The 27694-nt window shown below is 44.8% G+C and overlaps 1 protein-coding gene and 1 pseudogene across 11 annotated transcripts in view; one reads left to right on the top strand and one right to left on the bottom strand.

Moving 5' to 3' along the window:
- LOC119308337 (protein HASTY 1-like) overlaps positions 1-10780 on the bottom strand; it is a 29152-nt gene extending 18372 nt beyond the window's left edge. The window contains exons 1-16 of one of the 11 annotated variants that reach the window (XM_037584457.1): positions 10443-10780; positions 10058-10123; positions 9393-9518; positions 8550-8611; positions 8224-8476; positions 7948-8108; positions 7308-7808; positions 6850-7177; positions 5102-5242; positions 4941-5018; positions 3284-3400; positions 3111-3200; positions 1910-2005; positions 1773-1832; positions 1616-1684; positions 1457-1543 (exon numbers count right to left, since the gene is read on the bottom strand). In XM_037584457.1, coding sequence (XP_037440354.1) covers positions 1457-1543; positions 1616-1684; positions 1773-1832; positions 1910-2005; positions 3111-3200; positions 3284-3400; positions 4941-5018; positions 5102-5242; positions 6850-7177; positions 7308-7808; positions 7948-8108; positions 8224-8476; positions 8550-8611; positions 9393-9512 — 2163 coding nt within the window. In that variant the 5' untranslated portion in view covers positions 9513-9518; positions 10058-10123; positions 10443-10780. Of the gene's footprint in view, positions 1-1456; positions 1544-1615; positions 1685-1772; positions 1833-1909; positions 2006-3110; positions 3201-3283; positions 3401-4940; positions 5019-5101; positions 5243-6849; positions 7178-7307; positions 7809-7947; positions 8109-8223; positions 8477-8549; positions 8612-9392; positions 9519-10057; positions 10153-10265; positions 10378-10442 lie in introns of those variants that run through there. The other 10 variants (XM_037584454.1, XM_037584449.1, XM_037584448.1 and 7 more) reach the window with 10 other exon arrangements.
- Positions 10781-11169: 389 nt separating this feature from the next.
- LOC119309373 lies at positions 11170-13802 on the top strand (annotated as a pseudogene).
- The last annotated feature ends 13892 nt before the right edge of the window (positions 13803-27694 follow it).

The following is a 27694-nucleotide window of genomic DNA, read 5'->3' as shown; positions in this document are numbered from 1 at the left end:
GATTGGGTCAACCACACACACGCAGAGGCACACACACGTTCGCCACAACACCACACGCATGCGGACATGGACCTCGGGCAGGAGCAGCGCGGCGGTGGTAGCTTGACTTGGGAGAGCCGAAGACGGCGACGGAGGCTGGACCTCGAGCAGCGGCCTGACCTGGGAGAGCCAAAGGAGGGAATCGGCGGCCGGCGACGAGAAACGGCGACTAAAGGTGGTCTCATGGTTGATGAAGGCACGGCCCTATCACTGGCGGCCGGCGACGAGAAACGGCGACTAAAGGTGGTCTCATGGTAAGGCACGGCCCGATCACCGGCGGCCGGCGGCGGGAAATCAGCGGCCAGCGACAGGACACGAGCAGCCACTCCTGGCTAGCCCAACGAATGCGTGCAGCCGTTCCTAGCCTTGTCCAACGGACGGGTGCAGCCGCTCCTTCAACAGTGTGGACCTAGGCAGGGGCAACGCGGATGCAATCCAGAGAATTAGCAGCAACGATGCATGTAAATAGGAGCGCGGTGGAGGCGTAGATCAAGGGAATCAGCAAGAGAAGTAGCGGCAGCTCGATGAGAGGATTGAGCACGAGTTGCGCATGCTAAAAAATTAACCTAAGCTCTAATACCATGTTAGGGAAATATGCAACTCACTATTATCAGGTTGCTAAAGCCGTCATATACACCTGCACAGGTGGGAAGCCAAAGACCAGAATGCAAAAGGCCAAAGGCCACCATAAATATAACTAACAAAATCTATTTAACAAAAGTTAAAAATAGCTTGCAAAAACGTCTTACATTGTGGGACGGAGGGAGAGTATTTAACCTGTCTTCACTAGGATGATGCATGTCTTGGGGTGTTGACTTTTCGATAACTTTTGTTATCTAGATTTTGTTAGTTATATTTATGGTGGCCTTTGGCCTTTTGCATTCAACGTCTTACATTGTGGAACGGAGGGAGTATAAAACAAATCTATGCACTTTGTTCTCCTCATGCTTTGTTCTCCTCATCACATGCATTCAACTTTAACCTATTACTCCTTTTTAGGACAAAACTGTTCTGAAGATGGCATTGCCATTTGCAATGCAAAGGGAACCAACATTAACCACAGATCTACAGTTTTAGCTAATTACAAGCTAGAATAATTGCAGAACACAACAGTGGTAAACAATAGACTATTAAACAAAGTATTTTTCCTCAAACATGCAACTAAACATGAATTGTTGTTCTATTAGAAAAACACAGCTAAAATAGCAGAAACCCTGGTAGGTACAAAAAATAGACCATACAACAAAGTTCTTCCCTTGAACACGCAACTAAATGTTTGTTCTATTAGAAGAACACTGCCAAAATCACAACAGAAGGCGCAACACTTACAGGGCACACCAAGCATTGCGACTATAAAACAAAGTGATATCAAACCTTACATTCTACCTTCACTCTATAAAATGAAGTGACACCATACCTTAGATTGTAACTTCATTGTATGGATGTATGAACTTGCATAAGGCTGCAGATGGCCAGGAAAATCACGCGATTCTGGTTCGAGGGGCTGAGAAGAGAAAATTTCACTTAACATTAAAATTAACAGTCCACCAGGAGAGATAGAAGGCTAGAAGCAAACCTTGCAAGAATTGGTCTCTTCTGCAAAAACGAACTGGTGAGCTACCTTTATAAGGAAGTCCTTTTGACCCTGTGCATCACGAATATTACATAATCAAAATTAGAAAGACAGAAAATTAGAAAAAAGACAGAGGAATACAAATATATTGACAGCTCACCTCCCGTATTAGAGGATGAAACTGAGGTTCCAAGTAGAATAATATTGTATTGTAAAAGATCTACCAGAGCAAAAGTTGTCAGCATAACATCAACCAGTATTTTTAGCAACAGTGACTAAATTAAGAACGATACACACATCAACCGCATCTTGCACATCCAACTCAGAAAGATTTGCATCTAACGGCGAGTCTTCCATAAGCCAAGTCATGGCACTTTGACGTTCATCAGAGTGCTGCAAACATACGGGTAAATATTATTGGGAGTATTAATTGGTCTAGATAGTCTAGATTTCCTTCCATGTACTCAAGCCTATTGTTCTATATATTTGCCCGTGGGCTATGCAGTACAGATAAGTTGCTCCTCTAACATGCCATGAGCCCAGGTTTCGGAATTTCTTTTGCGAGCTTCCATGTACTCACGCTTGATCGCTCTTTTTCTTAGTCTCTGCGTCTCTCTCCATCGACCGATCACGTTAGCCTCTGTACGGACCAAATATCATTCTCGTAATCATACTCAAATATGTTTCTTCGATTTCTTCCGTTCAACTCACCACCCTACTGCACCTCAGATCGAAACCCACTCTCCACTCCCACAGTTCTCCCACGCAAAGCCCGCCCGTGCCAGGGCCGAGCCAAGATTCCCGCTGCCACCTTATTCCCCATCAGACCGCCACCGCCATCCACCAAGGCTCCGTCGCCGTCACCATCGCCATCTCCTGGAGGCCGGCTCCACACCCATAGAGATCGGCACACCACCTCATTGTGCCGAGTCGCACTGACATCCTACTAGAATCACGCCTGTTTCGTCCTATGAGCGAATCCTCCGCCGGCCAGCTCCCATCTCCCAAACAGATCGGCCATCCACTTGCCATCTTCTATCTCCCTTTTGGCTTGACTCAACAGGTTTTTGAAGACTCTCCGTTCTACAACGACACTACCAAAATGCGGATTTTTTATTTTCACTATTTATTTTAGTGTTATACTTCTTCAAATGCAATGCTATTGCATACTCTCTGGATGAGGTGGGCGCTAAAAAGTACTCCCTCCGTCCGGAAATACTTGTCATCAAAATGAATAAAAGGGGATGTATCTAGATGTATTTTAGTTCTAGATACATCCCTTTTTGTCCATTTTGATGACAAGTATTTTCGGACGGAGGGAGTATTAGTATTGGTCTATGTGTCCTTATTAGTCTATAGATTTCCTCCCTTGTACTCCAAGTACATTGAACTATATATTTGCCCCTTGGACTATGCAACACAGGTAAGTTGATATTATGGTATTCCATGTTTATTATATACTTCCGTTCACTCAAAAACAATAAAGCAAGACAAGTACCTTAAAGTAAGGTTTCGAGGAAATGAGTTTGCAAAGCCATTTGTCCATTTGACGGGAACGCCTCTTGGAATATTCTGCAGGTAGTTTTCGCTTCAGAGACAAGGAAAAATTGTTATTAGACAAGATACACCCAGATAGCATACATTTGTTAAGTTCCATCGCCCGTCACATACCTTAATCATATCATTTATCGTCCACATATGACGATCCCGAAAACTGTTAATACCATGTTTTAATCGAAATTCAGGCCTCAGTTTCTCAAGAAGCGTAGAAGAGCGTGAACAACCATACTGCAGACCAATAGATTATTAGGGACTGATTAATGCATGTATCTTACCCCCCCCCCCCTCCATTCCATACAGAGGGGGTACTAAATACCGTCTGTACATGATAATCGGCACAGCTGTTAAATCATGTTTGGCTAGAAATTCAGGACTCAGTTTCTCAAAAAGCGTATCAGAGTGCGAACAAACATCATTCAGGTGAATAGTTTATCAGAGAATGATAAGCAGAGCTGAAGTTATACTAACATGTTCTTTTTCCAAATGTATATATTTCTACATGTGTTGTCAACTTAAAATTATTACATTAGTACCACAAAACTGCTACATATACACTGTAAGATTGTTTAGATCCTTAGCAAGTGTAAGGCTTCAGAGAATCTTATGAAATGTAAGATCAGAACTACAGAATATTTAACGAGTAACCTGAAGTTACATATGCCAAATTATAAAAATGGAATTGTTTACTAACACAAATGAATAATGCAACAATGTCTTAACAAAATTAACTATAGAATTTTCTATCAGTGATCCAAAATCTACTTTGCATTGGCAACTACATAAATAATATTTCTAACTCCTCCATTTTCCTCAACCCACCATGTGTACACCCACAGAAGCATTAAATTTAAGATAGCTAATAAGAAATGAACGTGCAATATTCAAGTAAACACAAAGATGGCAGATATTTTGAAATAGAATTACTCGAGGCCAGGACAATTAAAGTGAAATGGAGCGAGTAGCACAGATGGACACAAATTACAAGGTTTAGGCATTCACACTTATACAAGATTTCTCACACTTCGTCACACAGCAATTTTATCAAAACCTCGTCTGTTAATTTGTCATTACATAATTGCCAGATAACTTCACTAGTCAGCTTCCAAATTATCAAAACAGAAAGTATTATGCGACATTATTAATAGAAGAGAAATAAAGGAGTTCAAAATGACTCAAACAAAACTCACATACACCTACAACATGCCCCGTGGGGCTGAAAATTTTACAAACATGCACCAACTTAAGAAAGTTATCATAGCTGAGAAACGTGGAAGAATTATGCAGCACTTAAATGTTCATCAGCCCCAGCTCCCCTCTACTTACTTCAGCCTAATTCTAACAATTAGACATCTCTGGATTTCACCCGGGTACATGCCAAGCAAGAAATTGACTAGTCCTTGGTAATTTCATATATGTGATGTGATTGTTGTAGCTCAGTAAACTAGTTATGCACTGATTGTTAGTTTGTTACAATCAAGTAGTGAAGGTAAAGCTAACAAATGATTATTCTCTAGACACATGTATAATCATAGTATCCCTGTGATTTCGTTTTTGAATATTACTGTATTCCAATGTCACGTACCCGTACCCATACTCGTACACGTCCTTTTAAGCATGCAACACAGCATCAGCTAAATATTTCTGCAGCTAGGTTTAATTTTATCGAATTTACATTGCTATCAGCATAAGCACTAACAATTCTTTGAAGAGCAATAGATTTAGCAAAGAACATTTTGGTGCAAATGCTCTAGTTTGAGAATATATTTACCTCTGGACAATCCATTGCATCAACTTCATACAATATGTCAATATAGGTAGGGAGGTATCTTTGAAATTCGTCTTCAAACTGTTTTGGAAATGAAAAAACCTTATGTAAAACTAAAATGAACACAAAAGACTATGACAGGTAAAGTTAAAAACGTAACATGCCTCCCAATTCCACAAATCAGAAGGAAAGCCCACTGGAATATCATAAGATGCCTTCGCAAAAAGTTCTTTCTTTTGCCTTGCAAGCCAATCTTTAAACTGGCCTCGTCTGTTCACATTGCCCGGGTTCTCGGCGGTGAAATCCTAATGTATGTATACAAAAAAAGGGAAGGCATAAGGCAATACAATCAGTGTTTAACCATATAAGTAGCTAGCTGTATGCATACGAGTTAACATGAGATATGACTAGAGCAATTGTGCATCCTTTAAGAAATCCCTGGTCTCAAGGTTGTCTGGATCCTGATCTGTATGAGAAGATCTTGTAATCCTATGATAATGTGGGACCCTATCTTATCAATTCAGCTAGAAAGATCTGAGGCTTGTCGGGTTTCCCCCACGGTTCACATATACAACACAACCGCCTATCCCCCACCTCCCCAAACCCATCTCGACGGGGAAAAGAACCCCAAACCCATCCACATGCTGTTGTGTCTCCTCGTTGCAGTCAATGCCAGCGCCTCCCGCCGCCTCTACTCAACCTCCAAATGATAAAGCGCTCACTGGTGTCTCTGCTCACCAGCACTTGATCTCCACGGCGACCAAATCCGAGTAGTTTCGAGCTTGCTAATTCAAGATAGGTATTTAATGTGCTTACTATTTGGACTTTTTGTTGGACATATTATTTGACCCATCTGGATGATTACTTTGTGAAGATGCATCTGCTCACTGTTCTAAATATTCATTCCATGGTTTTGATTCTGGCCACCAACTCCTCTTACCTTTTTTACAGTTTGTTTTCATTGCTAGCAATTGTAGACTTGTAGTGCTTTTTTTAGGGAACACGTACAGACCAGTGTTGTCTACATCGACAAGAACTTGCAGTAAATGTTCTTGTTGCTTCAGTGCAAGTGTACTTCTACTACTGCACGCTACTTTTTTCTTGATTTCACCTTGAAAACGAGGAGGAACTGGCCAAGGATTTCTTTCTTGAACACATTATGTTCGGTCCTTCCGTATAATAATGTGAAGGGAGACCTTTGTACTACTTTATTGGTTCTCATGTACCATGATGTTTTGTCTTACACGAGTTCAGATTTATTCTGATGTCATGACCTAAAGCACATAAATACAGCACAGAATTCTCCCATGCCCATAATTTCCTACGTCTCAATGCAAAGAGATTTCCCAGATTATATAACTGGGAGCTAGAGCACAAGAATAAGAGATGGATATGGAGCTCCTACACCATAAGACTATTACTGCAACATGATGCTCTACAGGCTAGCATAAGACTATTACTGCACCATGATGCTCCACAGGCGTGCTCCAGATATCAGATTAACACAGTTCCAGGGAACTGTGCCTCCTAGAAGCCACAGAACTTTATTCTTAATATAATATATATTTCGTCTCTTCTCCCAGAGTTCAGAGTACACTCCCCAACAAGGAACAACGAAGACCATATTGGTACTTTGCTTCAATAAGATGTTACCATTACATCTTTACCAACCTGTCTCTTCTGACAAATTGACCAATACTGACCAGCTCAAAAGGGTCTCGATATAAATTAAGTAGCATCCTAATGTTAATCAGTACGGACATTCTAAATGGAGACCTAAGAGATGATTACCAGGAATATTGCAGAGTGCATACCACAAGCAAGTAAACAATGGTCAGCTAGATAATTACTACGAAAAACACGCAACAAGCAAGCAACCGATCCTCGCAAAAGTAACAGTAAGATAAGCTACCTGATTTTGTATATGAACTGCATAAATCTCTTGACATAGGATCCAAAGATCTTTACTAGCCTTTTGGCTCTTGCTTGAGTTCAGCTGGCAACTTAACTTTTTGATTGTCCGCTGAACCGCGCATGGAAGATCAGTACAAAGGCGCTTAATTGTAGCTGGGAGCATATCATGTAGAATAAACCGTCTGAGTTTACTGTTTTGTGTAGCAACTGCAACTTGGACCAAAGCACGACAAAAGGGAACGGCGTCCCTCGTTGCTTCACCATCAACCCATGACCCAAATAGGTTCATATTTAACATTCCAAAACAATCATTATGTAAAGTATATCTGCAAATAAAGGGCATTTATAATCTTGCATCCATCTTTACTAATGCTAAAACATAATAATGAAAAGAAGCAATATCAAGTAAATATAGAAGGACACTGATATCTAGACTTTTTTTCTGGACGGTCTTACCCAATAACAGAGTTAGATGACGCGCACTTCGAATCACGCGATGAAGCAGCCTTCGCCGTACTGACAGATTGCAGGTCCACACATGTAAGAGCGCCAATTGGTTTTGAAGATGCTAGAACCCCAAGCAACTTTGAGACTTTGCGAGTCAAGTCAAGCAGTAGGCACTCTTCTAACTTCTTTGCACTTCTCTGTGACCCACGAAGATAACCGAAGTAGTAAGGATAACCAGCCCGGCCTTTATTTAGAAGATTGAACCATGCGCCACAAAGTATGTCCTCGCAGTAAATAAATAAGGGTGGTAAGAGCTTCAAAATCCATTCTCCCAATCGCTTAGAAGGGCAATACTTCATCAAAGGAATGATGACAAGATCGATTAGCTTGCTAACATGCCGGGATTCCATGCAACCCAAGTCTTCGATTATGGCATCGCTAACTGATGAACTGTCTAACAGCTCGCAGAATGGTCCCTCAATTGCCGCACATAAACCTAAGAGGTTGTATCTGCAGAAAGGCAAACTCAGAAGCACAAATACAACATTAACAACAATTAACATGCATGCCCTGTTAAAAGAAATAACCGAAAGGGCAACTGTCAGAACAACATCAAAATTAACCTAACTACTACAAGAAATTTGCATACCCTCTCTCACGGATTAGCTGTAACCAATGCGCTATGTCATTCTCTTTGAACTCTGAAAGGTCAGTGTCTTGCAGTTTCAGTTTCCTAATTTCTTCTGCAAGTACTTCTGGTAAAGTTACCATAGTATCATCCTTCCATAGTGCATGTACAGATCGAAGCAGCTGAAAGTCAACAGTCAAATTCACTTATTGCAAGCTAATTTTGAAAAGCAGCAACCGTTAGAATTCATGATATTCTACTAATTTGATAAGAGCGACAAATGTTAACAATATTCACCTCTAAGACTAAATGAATGATTGTAGGCATGAGGCTAATTAAAGTTGATAAATAAGATCGTTGATATATTTGGAACGTTGTGGGGTTCCCATCCTTGCACTTTTTGAGCTCCTCCTCAAAGAATGCAACAATGTCCAGCGCATCCTTCCTGAACTTGTCATAACAAAATAAACATTCTAGGCGAGCTGCCCGCTCTGTATGGAACCAAACTGATTTAAGCTTGCAAAGGAGGTGTCCATATTGCTGATGACACCTGCATGATTTAACAGAAACATTATAGCTTGGTACGTAGCAATGAAACATTGAGTAATGATATTTTCACATGCCTTGCAGAGAATGCTTCGTCAAGAAACGCTCGAGAGAGGGCGCTGTGTTCGGCATCAGTACCCTGTGTAATGATCAACTGAAGTCTCTGTCGCAAAGGATATGCTATAGCTCGTGCAAACACTAAAATCAAGTGGACTGCACAGTAGGTTCATATGCTTGCAAGATGGTCACTTAAACTATGAATTTGAGGACTGGACATTTATGTCTCTAGACATGCATAAGTGATTTATACAGACAGTTTAATATGATTCCATCAATATCAAGGACAGTATCAATATGCATATACCCTAGAATGCACCTAGGCAAAAATGGGATCACTATTGCACCATAGAAATACATACACCTCAAAAGAATGTTTCACTTAGATCCAGCAACCAAAAATGGTATCAGCAAAAAAAAAGTAATAACTAAACAAAAATTAGATGATAAAACAAAAGGTAGCCCTTAAAGACACCTGCAAGCACATAAAACTCAAGCTCAAACTTAACATCTGCTAAAAGAAATAACTAAACGAAGAAACATCTCTGACAATAATCAACAGAAGGAAAATTGAAACGGAAATATCTCCTCTTCTTATCACGTAACAGATGTTCAATTTCGACATGATAATTTAGATTATTGTAGCAGAGCAAAATCTGCATAAAAATAAGGATTTTTTGATAAATGTCCAAACTTGGGGTAGGAAACATTAGCACCCGAGTTAAGTGTTAGCATTTCATATGTACCCTTCACAAAGGGAACTCACATGAAATCATGCTAGAGAGAACTTTTTTTCCAAAGGTTAATTAAGACAAAGCAGCAGGCACACAAATATGGCAGTAACAAATGCAGTAAATTCTTACCAACTTTTTTCGATAAATGAACTCATTTGATTCTTTCAAATAATCAGTACCACTGTTGTGATGCTGACAGCTCCAGTAATCATTCTCGTCTCCAAAATAATCAGACATACTTTTCTCCATCAGACACTAATAAACATATAAATAAATGGGATTAACAGAGTGAAAGACTTTGTATCACTCGTCATCATATAGGTGCAAAAACAACAGAACATGTCAACGTGAATCAATAATTCACAAACAGCAGCAGCCATTTGGGCTATGTAATTGACGAGTGTTACAAGCCCCCCAGTCCCACCTCCAACTTGCTTCTGCTACTAGATTCATCAAGCAAAAAAAAACTCAAAAACTTGTACCAGTACATGGCGGTAGGGGTGTTAAAAAATGTATGGGGACAAAACCATACAACCCATTTGCTGAGCTGCTAGTACTATTGTAGATATCTTCTCCATTTGCACTGATTAGCCGGTTCAAAAAATAAACTGACTAACTGAGGAATAGTTTTTGAGTTAACTTCCACGCACCCACCATGGTTCTGGCACGTGGATAGCTAACTTCCACGCACCCCTGTCCATGGCTCAATGATATCTATTCGTGATTTAAAAATTAAAATTTGATGTATGAACCAACTAGAACTAGGCAACTGACAACTAGCATACGAAAATCACCTTGCCCCGGTGTGAATTGATTGCTACCAAAATGCTCCCAGCCTCATCGTCTGCTCAGCTGCAGACCTGCTACAGCAGTAGGACAAACAATTGGCCTGAGGAATGATAATGAATCAATCAAACCGATGAATTCGAGAATATGGGCATGGAACCATGAAGGGGATTGGGTAAGGAGCATAGGACTGGCAGGAAATTTTCTACTCCTCACCATGATAAAATATCCAAATTTAGTTGCTTGATCAACTTTAAAGAAATATCACAAAATGCTTGTTCCATCTTCCTCAACCCCTCTCAATTCAGAGAAATTTCATCTCGCAAACCTAGGGTTTCCAAGTCATGAATTCACTGCAGTTCTGGGGGAAAGGAGAGAGGAAAAAGGGCTTACCTGCCCTTCTGGCCGTGCTACATGCGCTGGCCGCTGGACGCCGGCCGCCAGAGGGCGGCGCCTGTCGCCTCCGCGCGTGCGTAAGGTAGAGAGGAGGCCGACGAGACGAACAGGACGAGCGACTTGTAGCCGAGCCGACGAGACGCTGACAGCGTGGAGCTAGCGGCGCTGACTGAGCACGCAGGCGGCGGGCGGTGGGGCAGACAGGGCGGCGCGCAGAAGAGGGACTCGCCGGTGCCGATCTGTGGCGGAGGCGCCGAAGTAAGAGAGTCGAGGGAGATAAAGGGCAACTCCAACGCGGATGTCCCTCTTCTGCGCGTCCGCGGGGGGCGAAGGCTAATGCATAGAAAAATTCACTCTAGGTCACCAAACTTAGAGCCGGGTGACGGGTGACAGATTTGTATCACTACTTCAAAATACCCAAACTAGGTACAAGTATTTACGCAAGGGGTTCACTTTGGTCTATTTATACAATTTCGTGTACGTATTTGCTGACTTGGCCAAGTCAGCGACCGCCAGCTCGCTTTGACCGCCACGTAGTCAATCCTACGGTGAATACTACTCGATCCGGGGTGGTTTTGCAAAAACGCCATGACCACCCTTCTCTTTCTCTTCTTTGAGAGCGAGGAATCGGTTTGAGCTGCTGAGCGCCCTGCTTGCTGCTAGTTATTTGATCGTCTGGAGTTTTGAGCTGATTTGGAGGAGGCGGGGGTGAACCGGTGGAGGGATGTCGCGGCGGCTGTCGTTGCCGGCGGGCGAGCCGGTGACGGTGACCGTGTCGCCGACGAGAGGGAAGGGTGCTGGCGGCGGGAGCCCCTGGGATGGGGTCGTGAGGAGGGGGTCCGGGCTCACCAGCCCCGTGCCCAGGCACTCCATCGGCTCCTCCACCGCGACGCTGTAGGTCTCGCCGGTGCGCCTGAGCAGGGGAGCCGGTACGCCTCGCGGGACGGTGCCGACGCAAGCGCCGAGTTCGTACACTACACCGTGCACATCCCACCCACGCCGGACAGGACCACGGCGTCCGCGTCCACGGACGCGCCCGCAGCTGAGGAGGAGGGGGAGGTGTTGCCGGAGAGGAGCTACGTCTCCGGGACCATCTTCACCAGCGGCCTCAACTGCGTGACGCACGCCCACGTGCTCAGCAACTCCGCCGACGGCGCTCGGCCGGCCGCCTCCGTCAACATGTCCTGCAAGATGCGCGGCTGCGACATGCCGGCGTTGGCGGCCACCCGCCCTGTGATTATAGCTTCATGATCTGCGAGGAGTGCTACATGGACTGCGTCGCCGCCTCCGGCAACTGCACAGGCTGCAAGGAGGCCTACTCCGCCGGCAACGACACCGATGACTCCGTCGACGAGGACGACGACGACGCCATCTCCTCGTCGGAGGAGAGGGACCAGATGCCCATGACATCCATGTCCAAGCGCTTCTCCATGGTGCACTCCATCAAGATGCCCATGCCCAGCAGCAACAACAAGCCGGCCGACTTCGACCACGCCCGGTGGCTCTTTGAGACCAAGGGCACCTACAGCTACGGCAACGCTCTATGGCCCGAGAACGAGCATGGCGGCGGCGGCAACAGCGCTAGGGCCACCTCCGGATTCGTCGGCATCGAGGAGCCACCAACTTCGATGCCCGCTGTTGCCGGCCCCTGATGAGGAAAACCAACGTCTCTCAGGCCATCCTCAGCCCATACAGGTACCAATTCCTCATGTAAAAACAAGCAATTTTGGTTCCCTCGCAGGCTCGCAGCTCCTTGACTCGTCGCTTCTTCCTCTGCCCTGTGCAGGATGCTGATTGCCATCCGGCTGGTGGAGCTGGGGTTCTTCCTGGCGTGGCGCATCCGGCACCCGAACCCGGACGCCATGTGGCTGTGGGGGCTGTCGGTGACGTGTGAGGTGTGGTTCGCCTTCTCATGGCTGCTCGACAGCCTCCCCAAGCTCTGCCCCGTCAACCGCCCTGCGACCTCGACGTCCTTGCCGACCGCTTTGAGTTGCCCACCGCATGCAACCCCAAGGGCCGCTCCGACCTCCCCGGCATCGACGTTTTCGTCTCCACCGCTGACCCGGAGAAGGAGCCGCCGCTTGTCACCGCGAACACCATCCTCTGCATCCTCGCCGCCGACTACCCGGTCGAGAAGCTCGCCTGCCACCTCTCCGACGACGGCGGCGCGCTCCTCACCCTTCGAGGCGCTCGCCGAGACCGCCGGCTTCACGCGCACGTGGGTGCCATTCTGCCGGAAGCACGGCGTCAAGCCGCGCTGCTCGGAGTCATACTTCGACCAGAAGCGGGATTTCCTCAAGAACAAGGTGCGGCTGGACTTCGTCCGCGAGAGTTGGAAGGTGAAGCAGGAGTACGACGAGTTCAAGGTGCGGGTCAACTTGCCGACGGAGGCGATCCGACGGCGCTCCGACGCGTACAATGCCGGCGAGGAGCTACGAGCAAGAAGGCGCCTTCAAGAGGAGGCTGTGGCTGTCGGTGGCGTGCTGGGAGCAGCTCCGTTTGGCATAGACTGGGGTCGTGAAGGCGACATGGATGTCTGACGGCTCCCAGTGGGCCGGCACTTGGCTCGCCGGGGCGACGGATCACACGCGCGGCAACCACGCTGGCATCATTCAGGTGATTGATCGAATCCATAGATGTTGTTGCAGTTGACATACTAAATCCTTTCGAAATGCTTGTTCAATCGATTCGAACTGCTCATGTATCTTCTCCAAATGATTGATGAACGCGCAGGCAATGCATGCGCCACCGGCGTCGGAGCCAGTGCTTGGCAGTGAGCCGGCAGAGTCCGGCGCGCTGATCGACACGGCGGGCGTGGACATCCGGCTGCCGATACTGGTGTACGTTTTGCGCGAGAAGAGGCCCGGGTACGACCACAACAAGAAGGTCGGTGCCATGAACACACTGGTCAGGACGAGTGCCATCATGTCGAACGGGCCCTTCATCCTCAACCTGGACCGCGACCACTACGTGCACAACTCGGCGGCGCTCCGCGAAGGGATGTGCTACATGCTCGACCACCGCGGCGACTGCGTCTGCTACGTGCAGTTCCCACAGCGGTTCGAGGGCATTGGCCCCAACGACCGGTACGCCAACCACAACCTCGTCTTCTTCTATGTCGCCATGCGCGCCATGGACGGGCTGCAGGGCCCCATGTACATCAGCACAGGCTGCATCTTCCGCCGCACTGCTCTGTATGGGTTCAGCCCGCCGCGCGCCACCAAGCACCATGGCTGGCTCAGCAGGAAGAAGATCAAGCTGTTCCTGAGGAAGCCCACCATGGGGAAGAAAGACGGACAGGGAGCTAGTCATGGCGTTTTTGCAAAAAAAACGGATCGAGTAGTATTCACCCTATGATCGACTACGTATGTGGCAGTCAAAGCGAGTTGGCGGCCGCTGACTCGGCCAAGTCAGCAAATACATACACGAAAACGTACAAATGGACCAAAGTGAACCCCTTGCGCAAGTACTTGGACCGTACTTTGTGTATTTTGAAGTAGTGGTACCAATATATCAACCGGCTCAAGTTTAGTGACGTACAATGAATTTTTCTCGGCATTCAATGCCCCTTTTTGAAGAAACCAGGTGCTATCGATGGCTAGTAAGGCTGGTCATAGTGGCGAGTAACTTATACTAGTGTCATGCATATGACAATAATTTAAGTTACTACCTTCATAGTGCAAAGTAAGGTTGGTCGTAATGGTAGTATCATGCATGCCAACTAGGCAAATTTGATGAGGTGGCATAGAATTAAATGAAGAAAGAGATGGTTGAGTATCATATCATGATACCATACCATATTAAATGATGTACTACTATGTGTCATGCATGACAATAAATGAGGTTAGCTATGATACTAACTTATAATATTACCCCCTCCGTCTCAGTTTACAAGTCCTACGCGTATACCTAGGTTACCAATTTTATCACCCCAATATAAACTATATAACATAAAAATCATACCTTTTGAAAATAGAACATCTGAAGTTTATATTGGTATATTTTTTGTAATACATGACTTGTATTAGGTTGGTCAAATTGACAACCTAGGGGTACGCGCACGCCCTGTAAACTGAGAAAGAGGGAGTATGCACTACGGAACACTAGTATCATATGCATGATACTAGTATATGATACTCGCCATTACGACTAGCCTAACATAGTAGTAGTATATAGATGGCTTCATTTATTAGCTTGTAGACTCATCCTTTCTCGGGAAGCGCTATGTTACAGTAACATAGTATGTTACTCTAAACATCTCTCTCCTCATTAACTACATGTCATATAAGCAAAAATTCTTGGAATGCGCTATGTTACTATCTAAGTTACTCCCACTATGACTAGCCTCAATGGGTAGTAAGACTGGTCATAGTGGGGAGTAACTTATATTAGTGTCATGCATATGACACTAGTCTAAATTACTACCTTCATAATGCAAAGTAACATAGTAGCAGTATCATAGATGGCTTCATTTATTAGCTTGTAGACTCATCCTTTCTCGGAAAGCGCTATGTTACAATAACATATTATGTTACTCTAAACACCTCTCTCCTTATTAACTACATGTCACATAAGCAAAAATTTCTTGGAATGTGCTATGTTACTATCTAAGTTACTCCCACTATGACTAGCCTCAATGGGTAGTAAGACTGGTCATAGTGGGGAGTAACTTATACTAGTGTCATGCATATGACACCAGTCTAAATTACTACCTTCATAGTGCAAAAGTAACATATAGTAGCAGTATCATAGTGTTGGGGAACGTAGTAATTTTAAATAATTTCCTACGCACACGCAAGATCATAGTGATGTATAGCAACGAGAGGGGAGAGTGTTGTCCACATACCCTCGTAGATGGAAAGCGGAAGCGTCAGTTGACGCAGTTGATGTAGTCGAACGTCTTCGCGATCCAACCGATCAAGTACCGAACGCATGGTACCTTCGCGATCTGCACACGTTCAGCTCAGTGACGTCCCACGGACTCACGATCTGGTAGAGCTTTACGGGAGAGTTTCGTCATCACGACAACATGATGACGGTGATGATGATTCTACCGACGCAGGGCTTCGCCTAAGCACCGCTACGTTATGACCGAGGTGGATTATGGTGGGAGGGGCACCGCACACGACTAAAAGATCAATGATCAATTGTTGTGTCTCCAAGGGGTGCCCCCCTCCCCGTATATAAAGGAGTGGAGGAGGGGGAGGGGGCCGGCCTCCCTAGGCGCGCCCCATGAGGAGTCCTACTCCCACCGAGAGTAGGACTCCCCGCTTCCTAGAGGGAGTAGGAGAGGAGAAGGAAGGGAGAGAGGGGGAAAGGAAAGGGGGGGCGCCCCCCCCCCTCCTTGTCCAATTCGAACTAGAGGGGGAGGGGCGCGCGACTGCCCTTGGTCGCCCCTCCTCTTCTCCACTTTGGCCCGATAGGCCCATTAGTCTCCCCGGGGGGGTCCGGTAACCCACGGTACTCCGGTTTTTGCCCGAAACCATCCGGAACCTTTTCGATGTCCAAATATAGGCTTCCAATATATAGATCTTTATGTCTCGACCATTTCAAGGCTCCTCATCATGTTCGTGATCACATCCGGGACTACAAATTATCTTCGGTTCATCAAAACACATAAACTCATAATACCGATCGTCACAGAACGTTAAGCGTGTGGACCCTACGGGTTCGAGAACTATGTAGACATGACCGAGACACGTCTCCGGTCAATAACCAATAGTGGAACCTGGATGCTCATATTGGTTCCTACATATTCTACGAAGATCTTTATCGGTCAAACTGCACAACACTATACGTTGTTCCCTTTGTCATCGGTATGTTACTTGCCTGAGATTCGATCGTCGGTATCTCAATACCTAGTTCAATCTCGTCACCGGCAAGTCTCTTTACTTGTTCCGTAATGCATCATCCCGTAACTAACTCATTAGTCACATTGCTTGCAAGGCTTATAGTGATGTGCATTACCTAGAGGGCCCAGAGATACCTCTCCGACAATCGGAGTGACAAATCCTAATCTCGATCTATGCAAACTCAACAAGTACCATCGGAGACACCTGTAGAGCACCTTTATAATCACCCAGTTACGTTGTGACGTTTGGTAGCACACAAAGTGTTCCCCCGGTATTCGGGAGTTTCATAATCTCATAGTCATAGGAACATGTAAAGTCATGAAGAAAGCAATAGCAACAAACTATACGATCATAGTGCTAAGCTAACGAATGGGTCTTGTCCATCACATCATTCTCCTAATGATGTGATCATGTTCATCAAATGACAACACATGTCTATGGTCAGGAAACATAACCATCTTTGATAAACAGGCTAGTCAAGTAGAGGCATACTAGGGACACTCTGTTTGTCTATGTATTCACACATGTATCAAGTTTCCGGTTAATACAATTCTAGCATGAATAATAAACATTTATCATGATATAAGTAAATAAATAATAACATTATTATTGCCTCTAGGACATATTTCCTTCAGTCTCCCACTTGCACTAGAGTCAATAATCTAGTTCACATCGTCATGTGATTCAACACCAATAGTTCATATCTTTATGTGATTAGTTCACATCACCATGTGACTAACACCCAAAGGGTTTACTAGAGTCAATAATCTAGTTCACATCACTATGTGATTAACACCCAAAGAGTACTAAGGTGTGATCATGTTTTGCTTATGAGAGAAATTTAGTCAATGGGTCTGTTACATTCAGATCCGTATGTATTTTGCAAATTTCTATGTCTACAATGCTCTGCACAGAGCTACTCTAGCAAATTGCTCCCACTTTCAATATGTATCCAGATTGAGACTTAGAGTCATCTAGATCGGTGTCAAAGCTTGCATCGATGTAACCTCTTACGACGAACTCTTTATCACCTCCATAATCGAGAAATATATCCTTATTCCACTAAGGATAATTTTGACCGTTGTCCAGTGATCTACTCCTAGATCACTATTGTACTCCCTTGCCAAACTCAGTGCAGGGTATACAATAGGTCTGGTACACAACGTGTCATACTTTATAGAACCTATGGCTGAGGCATAGGGAATGACTTTCATTCTCTCTCTATCTTCTATCATGGTTAGGCTTTGAGTCTTACTCAACTTCACACCTTGCAACACCGGCAAGAACTCTTTCTTTGACTGTTCCATTTTGAACTACTTCAAAACTTGTCAAGGTATGTATTCATTGAAAAAACTTATCAATCGTTTTTGATCTATCTCTATAGATCTTGATGCTCAATATGTAAGCAACTTTACCGAGGTCTTTCTTTGAAAAACTCCTTTCAAACACTCCTTTATGCTTTCCATACAATTCTACATCATTTCTGATCAACAATATGTCGTTCACATATACTTATCAGAAAGGCTGTAGTGCTCCCACTCACTTTCTTGTAAATACAGGCGTCACCATAAGTCTGTATAAACCATATGCTTTGATCAACTCATCAAAGCGTACATTCCAACTCTGAGATGCTTGCACCAGTCCATAGATGAATCGCTGGAGCTTGCACATTTTGTTAGCACCTTTAGGATCGACAAAACCTTCTGGTTGTATCATATACAATTCTTCTTTAAGAAATCCATTAAGGAATGCAGTTTTGATATCCATTTGCCAGATTTCATAAAATGTGGCAATTGCTAACACGATTCGGACAGATTTAAGCATCGCTACGAGTGAGAAAATCTCATCATAGTCAACACCTTGAACTTTGTCAAAAACCTTTTTCGACAAGTCTAGCTTTGTAGATAGTAACACTACTATCAGCGTCCGTCTTCCTCTTGAAGATCCATTTATTTTCTATGGCTTGCCGATCATCGGGCAAGTCAACCAAAGTCCACTTTTGTTCTCATGCATGGATCCCATCTCAGATTTCATGGCCTCAAACAATTTCGCGGAATCTAGGCTCATCATCGCTTCCTCATAGTTCGTAGGTTCGTCATGGTCAAGTAACATGACATCCAGAACAGGATTGTCGTACCACTCTGGTGCGGATCTTACTCTGGTTGACCTACGAGATTCGGTAGTAACTTGATCTGAAGTTATATGATCATCATCATTAGCTTCCTCACTAATTGGTGTAGGAGTCACAGGAACTGATTTCTGTGATAAACTACTTTCCAATAAGGGAGCAGATACAGTTACCTCATCAAGTTCTACTTTCCTCCCACTCACTTCTTTCGAGAGAAACTCCTTCTCTAAAAAGGATCCATTCTTATCAAAAAAATATCTTGCCTTTGGATCTGTGATAGAAGGTGTACCCAACAGTTTCCTTTGGGTATCCTATGAAGACACATTTCTCCGATTTGGGTTCGAGCTTATCAGGTTGAAACTTTTCACATAAGCATCGCAGCCCCAAATTTTAAGAAGCGACATCTTAGGTTTCTTGCTAAACCATAGTTCATACTGTGTCATCTCAACGGATTTAGACGGTGCCCTATTTAACGTGAATGCAGCTGTCTCTATTGCATAACCCCAAATGATAGTGGTAAATCGGTAAGAGACATCATAGATTGCACCATATCCAATAAAGTACGGTTATGACATTCGGACACACCATTACGCTGTGGTGTTCCAGGTGGCATGGGTTTGTGAAACTATTCCGCATTGTTTTAATTGAAGACCAAACTCGTAACTCAAATAATTTCCTCCATGATCAGATCATAGAAACTTTTATTTTCTTGTTACGATGATTTTCCACTTCACTCTGAAATTCTTTGAACTTTTCAAATGTTTCAGACTTATGCTTCATCAAGTAGATATACCCATATCTGCTCAGATCATCTGTGAAGGTGAGAAAATAAGTGATACCCGCCGCGAGCCTCAATATTCATTGGACCACATACATTAGTATGTATGATTTCCAACAAATCCGTTGCTCGCTCCATTCTTCCGGAGAACGGGGTTTTAGTCATCTTACCCATGAGGCATGGTTCACAAGTACCAAGTGATTCCAAAATTCCATCAGTATGGAGTTTCTTCATGCGCTTTACACCAATATGACCTAAACGGCAGTGCCACAAATAAGTTGCACTATCATTATCAACTCTGCATCTTTTGGCATCGATATTATGTGTATCAATGTGATCGCGATTCAGTAAACCATTTACATTGGATGTAAGACCATAAAAGGTTTTATTCATGTAAACAGAATAACAATTATTCTCTGACTTAAATGAATAACCATATTGCAATAAACATGATCGAATCATATTCATGCTCAACGCAAACACCAAATAACATTTATTCAGTTCCAATGTTAATCCCGAAGGTAGAGGGAGTATGCGATGGTGATCTTATCAACCTTGGAAATATTTCCAACACACATCGTCACTTTGCCCATAACTAGTCTCTGTTTATTTTGCAACTCCTGTTTCGAGTTACTACTCTTAGCAACTGAACTAGTATCAAATACCGAGGGGTTGCTATAAACACTAGTAAAGTACACATCAATAACATGTATATCAAATATACCTTTGTTCACTTTGCCATCCTTCTTATCCGCCTAGTATCTAGGGGCAGTTCTGCTTCCAGTGACCATTTCCTTTGCAATAGAAGCACTCAGTTTCAGGCTTGGGTCTAGCTTTGGGCTTCTTCATGGGAGTGACAACTTGTTTGTCATTCTTCTTGAAGTTCCCTTTCTATTCCTTTGCCCTTTTCTTGAAACTAGTGGTCCTGTTAACCATCAACATTTGATGCTCTTTTCTTGATTTCTACCTTCGTCGATTTTAGCATCGCGAAGAGTTCGGGAATTACTTTCGTCATCCCTTGCATATTATAGTTCATCATGAAGTTCTAGTTGTTGAGGAACGTTGCATAAAATAAAAAATTTCCTACGTTCACCAAGATCAATCTAGGAGTTCATCCAGCAATGAGAGAGAGGATTGCATCTACATACCCTTGTAGATCGCGAGCGGAAGCGTTCAAGAGAACGGGGTTGAGGGAGTCATACTCGTCGTGATCCAAATCACCGGAGATCCTAGCGCCGAACGGACGGCACCTCTGCGTTCAACACATGTACGGTCAGCATGACGTCTCCTCCTTCTTGATCCAGCAAGGGGGAAGGAGAGGTTGATGAAGATCCAGCAGCACGACGGCGTGGTGGTGGATGCAGCAGGGATCCGGCAGGGCTTCGCCAAGCGTCTGCGGGAGGGAGAGGTGTAGCAAGGGGGAAGGGAGGCGCCAAGTGCAAGGGTGCGGCTGCCCTCCCTCCCCCCTCTTTATATAGGGTCCCCAGGGGGGCGCCGGCCCTAGGAGATAAGATCTCCTAGGGGGGCGGTGGCCAAGGGGGGTGCCTTGCCCCCCAAGGCAAGTGGACGCGCCCCCTCCCCTAGGGTTCCCAACCCTAGGCGCAGGGGGGGGCAAGGGGGGGGGGGGGCACCAGCCCACCAGGGGCTGGTTACCCTCCTACCTCAGCCCATGGGGCCCTCCGGGATAGGTGGCCCCACCCGGTGGACCCCCGGGACCCTTCCGGTGGTCCCGGTACAATACCGGTGACCCATGAAACTTTCCCGATGGCCGAAACTCGACTTCCCATATATAATTCTTTACCTCCGGACCATTCCGGAACTCCTCGTGACGTCCGGGGTCTCATCCAAGACTCCGAACAACTTTCGGCTTGCTGCATACTAATGTCTCTACAACCCTAGCGTCACCGAACCTTAAGTGTGTAGACCCTACGGGTTCGGGAGATATGCAGACATGACCGAGATGCCTCTCCGGTCAATAACCAACAGCGGGATCTGGATACCCATGTTGGCTCCCACATACTCCTCGATGATCTCATCGGATGAACCACGATGTCGAGGATTCAATTAACCCCGTCTACAATTCCCTTTGTCAATCGGTACGTTACTTGCCCGAGACTCGATCGTCAGTATCCCAATACCTCGTTTAATCTCGTTACCGGCAAGTCACTTTACTCGTACCGTAATGCATGATCCCGTGACTAGACACTTGGTCACATTGAGCTCATTATGATGATGCATTACCGAGTGGGCCCAGAGATACCTCTCCGTCATACGGAGTGACAAATCCCAGTCTCGATTCGTGCCAACCCAACAGACACTTTCGGAGATACCCGTAGTGCACCTTTATAGCCACCCAGTTACGTTGTGATGTTTGGCACACCCAAAGCACTCCGACGGTATCCGGGAGTTTCACAATCTCATGGTCTAAGGAAATGATACTTGACAATTGGAAAAGCTCTAGCTAAACGAACTACACGATCTTTGAGCTATGCTTAGAATTGGATCTTGTCCATCACATCATTCTCCTAATGATGTGATCCCATTATCAATGACATCCAATGCCCATAGTCAGGAAATCATGACTATCTGTTGATCAACGAGCTAGTCAACTAGAGGCTTACCAAGGACATGTTGTGGTCTATGTATTCACACGTGTATTACGATTTTCGGATAACACAGTTATAGCATGAATAATAGAAAATTATCATGAACAAAGAAATATAATAATAACCATTTTATTATTTCCTCTAGGGCATATTTCCAATAGTCTCCCACTTGCACTAGAGTCAATATTCTAGTTACATTGTAATGAATCGAACACCCACTGCGTTCTGGTGTTGATCATGTTTTGCCCTAGGGAGAGGTTTAGTCAACGGATCCGCTACATTCAGGTCCGTATGCACTTTACAAATATCTATGTCTCCATCTTGAACATTTTCATGGATGGAGTTGAAGCGACGCTTGATGTGCCTGGTCTTCTTGTGAAACCTGGGCTCCTTGGCAAGTGCAATAGCTCCAGTGCTGTCACAGAAGAGTGTGACCGACCCCGATGCATTGGGTATGACTCCTAGGTCGGTGATAAACTCCTTCACCCAGATTGCTTCATGCGCTGCCTCCGAGGCTGCCATGTACTCCGCTTCACATGTAGATCTCGCCACGACGCTTTGCTTGCAACTGCACCAGCTTACTGCCCCACCATTCAAAATATACACGTATCCGGTTTGTGACTTAGAGTCATCCAGATCTGTGTCGAAGCTAGCGTCGACGTAACCCTTTACGACGAGCTCTTCGTCACCTCCATATACGAGAAACATGTCCTTAGTCCTTTTCAGGTACTTAAGGAAGTTCTTGACCGCTGTCCAGTGTTCCTTGCCGGGATTACTTTGGTACCTTCCTACCAAACTTACGGCAAGGTTTATATCAGGTCTGATATAGGTCATGGCATACATGATAGACCCTATGGCTGAGGCATAGGGGATGACACTCATCTCTTCTTTATCTTCTGCCGTGGTCGGGCATTGAGCCGAGCTCAATTTCACACCTTGCAACACAGGCAAGAACCCCTTCTTGGACTGATCCATATTGAACTTCTTCAATATCTTATCAAGGTATGTGCTTTGTGAAAGACCTATGAGGCGTCTCGATCTATCTCTATAGATTTTGATGCCTAATATGTAAGCAGCTTCTCCAAGGTCCTTCATTGAAAAACACTTATTCAAGTAGGCCTTTATGTTGTCCAAAAGTTCTATATCATTTCCCATCAAAAGTATGTCATCCACATATAATATGAGAAATGCTACAGAGCTCCCACTCACTTTCTTGTAAACGCAGGCTTCTCCATAAGTCTGCATAAACCCGAACGCTTTAATCATCTCATTAAAGCGAATGTTCCAACTCCGAGATGCTTGCACCAGCCCATAGATGGAGCGCTGGAGCTTGCATACCTTGTTAGCATTCTTAGGGTCGACAAAACCTTCCGGCTGCATCATATATAGTTCTTCCTTAAGGTGACCATTAAGGAAAGCCGTTTTGACGTCCATTTGCCATATCTCATAATCATAGTATGCGGCAATTGCTAACATGATTCGGACGGACTTCAGCTTCGCTACGGGAGAAAAAGTCTCATCGTAGTCAATCCCTTGAACTTGTCGATAACCCTTAGCGACAAGTCGAGCTTTATATATGGTGACATTACCATCTGTGTCCGTCTTCTTCTTAAAGATCCATTTGTTTTCTATCGCTCGCCGATCATCGGGCAAGTCTGTCAAAGTCCATACTTCGTTTTCATACATGGATCCTATCTCGGATTGCATGGCTTCAAGCCATTTGTTGGAATTTGGGCCCGCCATTGCTTCTTCGTAGTTCGAAGGTTCACCATTGTCTAACAACATGATTTCCAAGACAGGGTTGCCGTACCACTTTGGCGCGGAACGTGTCCTTGTGGACCTTCGAAGTTCAGTAGGAGTTTGATCTGAAGTATCTTGATCACCATCATGAACTTCCTCTCTTGTCGGTGCTAGCACCACAGGAACATCTTCCTGAGTTGCGCTACTTAGCGTTTCAAGAGGTAGTACTTCATCAAGCTCTACTTTCCTCCCACTTAATTCTTTCGAGAGAAACTCTTTCTCCAGAAAGGACCCGTTCTTGGCAACAAAGATCTTGCCTTCAGATCTTAGGTAGAAAGTATACCCTATGGTTTCCTTAGGGTATCCTATGAATACGCATTTTTCCGACTTGGGTTCGAGCTTCTCAGGTTGAAGTTTCTTGACATAAGCATCGCATCCCCAAACTTTTAGAAACGACAGCTTAGGTTTCTTCCCAAACCATAATTCATACGGTGTCGTCTCAACGGATTTAGACGGTGCCCTATTGAAAGTGAATGTAGCTGTCTCTAGAGCGTATCCCCAAAATGATAGCGGTAAATCAGTAAGTGACATCATAGATCGCACCATATCCAATAGAGTGCGATTACGACGTTCGGACACACCATTTCACTGAGGTGTTCCAGGCGGCGTGAGTTGTGAAATGATTCCACATTTCCTTAAGTGCGTACCAAATTCGTGACTTAAATATTCTCCCCCACGATTTGATCGTAGGAACTTTATCTTTCGGTCACGTTGATTCTCTACCTCATTCGGAAATTCCTTGAACTTTTCAAAGGTCTCAGACTTGTGTTTCATCAAGTAGACATACCCATATCTACTCAAGTCATCAGTGAGAGTGAGAACATAACGATATCCTCCGCGAGCCTCAACGCTCATTGGACCGCACACATCAGTATGTATGATTTCCAATAAGTTGGTTGCTCGCTCCATTGTTCCGGAGAACGGAGTCTTGGTCATCTTGCCCATGAGGCATGGCTCGCATGTGTCAAACGATTCATAATCTAGAGACTCTAAAAGTCCATCAGCATGGAGCTTCTTCATGCGCTTGACACCAATGTGACCAAGGCGGCAGTGCCACAAGTATGTGGGACTATCGTTATCAACCTTACATCTTTTGGTATTCACACTATGAATATGTGTAACATTATGCTCGAGATTCATTAAGAATAAACCATTCACCAGCGGGGCATGACCATAAAACATATCTCTCATATAAATAGAACAACCATTATTCTCGGATTTAAATGAGTATCCATCTTGAATTAAACGAGATCCTGATACAATGTTCATGCTCAAAGTTGGTATTAAATAACAACTATTGAGGTTTAAAACTAATCCCGTAGGTAAATGTAGAGGTAGCGTGCCGACGGCGATCACATCGACCTTGGAACCATTCCCGACGCGCATCGTCACCTCGTCCTTCGCCAGTCTCCGCTTATTCCGCAGCTCCTGCTTTGAGTTACATATATGAGCAACCGCACCGGTATCAAATACCCAAGAGCTACTACGAGTACTGGTAAGGTACACATCAATTACATGTATATCACATATACCTTTGGTTTTGCCGGCCTTCTTGTCCGCTAAGTACTTGGGGCAGTTCCGCTTCCAGTGACCACTTCCCTTGCAATAAAAGCACTCAGTCTCAGGCTTGGGTCCATTGCTTGACTTCTTCCTGGCAACTGGCTTACCAGGCGCGGCAACTTCCTTGCCGTCCTTCTTGAAGTTCTTCTTACCCTTGCCTTTCTTGAACTTAGTGGTTTTATTCACCATCAACACTTGATGTTTCTTTTTGATCTCTACCTCTACTGATTTCAGCATTGAATATACCTCAGGAATGGTCTTTTCCATCCCCTGCATATTGAAGTTCATCACAAAGCTCTTGTAGCTCGGTGGAAGCGACTGAAGGATTCTGTCAATGACCGTGTCATCAGGGAGATTGACTCCCAGCTGAGTCAAGAGGTTGTGCAACCCAGACATCTTGAGTATGTGCTCACTGACAGAACTATTTTCCTCCATCTTACAACTGAAGAATTTGTCGGAGACTTCATATCTCTCGACCCGGGCATGAGCTTGGAAAACCATTTTCAGCTCCTCGAACATCTCATATGCTCCGTGTTGCTCAAAACGCTTTTGGAGCCCCGGTTCTAAGCTGTAAAGCATGCCGCACTGAATGAGGGAGTAATCATCAGCACGAGACTGCCAAGCGTTCATAACGTCTTGGTTCTCTAGGATTGGTGCTTCACCTAGTGGCGCTTATAGGACATAATCTTTCTTGGCTGCTATGAGGATGATCCTCAGGTTCCGGATCCAGTCCGTATAGTTGCTGCCATCGTCTTTCAGCTTGGTTTTCTCTAGGAACGCGTTGAAGTTCAGGTGGACATGAGCGTTGGCCATTTGATCTACAAGACATATTGTAAAGATTTTAGACTAAGTTCATGATAATTAAGTTCATCTACTCAAATTATTTATGAACTCCCACTTAGACAGAGATCCCTCTAGTCATCTAAGTAAAACATGATCCGAGTCAACTAGGCCGTGTCCGATCATCGCGTGAGACGGACTAGTTAACATCGGTGAATATCTTCATGTTGATCGTATCTTCTATACGACTCATGCTCGACCTTTCGGTCTTCTGTGTTCCAAGGCCATGTCTGTACATGCTAGGCTCGTCAAGTCAACCTAAGTGTATTGCGTGTGTAAATCTGGCTTACACCCGTTGTATTCAAACGATAGGATCTATCATATCATCACGTGGTGCTTCGAAACAACGAACCTTCGCAACGGTGCACAGTTAGGGGGAACACTTTTCTTGAAATTATTATGAGGGATCATCTTACTTACTACCGTCGTTCTAAGTAAACAAGATGAAAAACATGATAAACATCACATGCAATCAAATAGTGACATGATATGGCCAATATCATATAGCTCCTTTGATCTCCATCTTCGGGGCTCCATGATCATCTTCGTCACCGGCATGACACCATGATCTCCATCATCGTGTCTCCATCATCGTGTCTCCATGAAGTTGCTCGCCAACTATTACTTCTACTACTATGGCTAACGCGTTTAGCAATAAAGTAAAGTAATTTACATGGCGTTTCTCAATGACACGCAGGTCATACAAAAAATAAAGACAACTCCTATGGCTCCTGCCGGTTGTCATACTCATCAACATGCAAGTCGTGATTCCTATTACAAGAACATGATCTCATACATCACATATATATCATTCATCATTCATCACAACTTTTGGCCATACCATATCACAAAACACTTGCTGCAAAAACAAGTTAGACGTCCTCTAATTGTTGTTGCAAGTTTTTACGTGGCTTCTATAGGTGATCTAGCAAGAACGTTTTCTTACCTACGTACAATCCACAACGTGATTTGCCAACTTCTATTTACCCTTCATAAGGACCCTTTTCATCGAATCCGCTCCAACTAAAGTGGGAGAGACAGACACCCGCTAGCCACCTTATGCAACTAGTGCATGTTAGTCTGTGGAACTTGTCTCACGTAAGCGTACGTGTAAGGTCGGTCCGGGCCGCTTTATCCCACAATATCGCTGAAGCAAAATAAGACTAGTAGTGGCAAGAAAGTTGACAACATCTACGCCCACAACAAATTGTGTTCTACTCGTGCAAAGAGAACTACGCATAGACCTAGCTCATGATGCCACTGTTGGGGAACGTTGCATAAAATAAAATTTTTCCTACATTCACCAAGATCAATCTAGGAGTTCATCCAGCAACGAGAGAGAGGATTGCATCTACATACCCTTGTAGATCGCGAGCGGAAGCGTTCAAGAGAACGGGGTTGAGGGAGTCGTACTCGTCGTGTTCCAAATCACCGGAGATCCTAGCGCCGAACGGACGGCACCTCCACGTTCAACACACGTACGGTCAGCGTGACGTCTCCTCCTTGATCCAGCAAGGGGGAAGGAGAGGTTGATGAAGATCCAGCAGCACGACGGCGTGGTGGTGGATGCAGCAGGGATCCGGCAAGGCTTCGCCAAGCGTCTGCGGAAGGGAGAGGTGTAGCAAGGGGGAAGGGAGGCGCCAAGTGCAAGGGTGCGGCTGCCCTCCCTCCCCCCTCTTTATATA

The sequence above is a fragment of the Triticum dicoccoides genome, chromosome 5B (assembly GCF_002162155.2).
Source record: "Triticum dicoccoides isolate Atlit2015 ecotype Zavitan chromosome 5B, WEW_v2.0, whole genome shotgun sequence".
Taxonomy (NCBI): domain Eukaryota; kingdom Viridiplantae; phylum Streptophyta; class Magnoliopsida; order Poales; family Poaceae; genus Triticum; species Triticum dicoccoides.
Note: the sequence above shows the minus strand (reverse complement) of the source record. Positions and strands in the feature narration are given on the sequence as shown.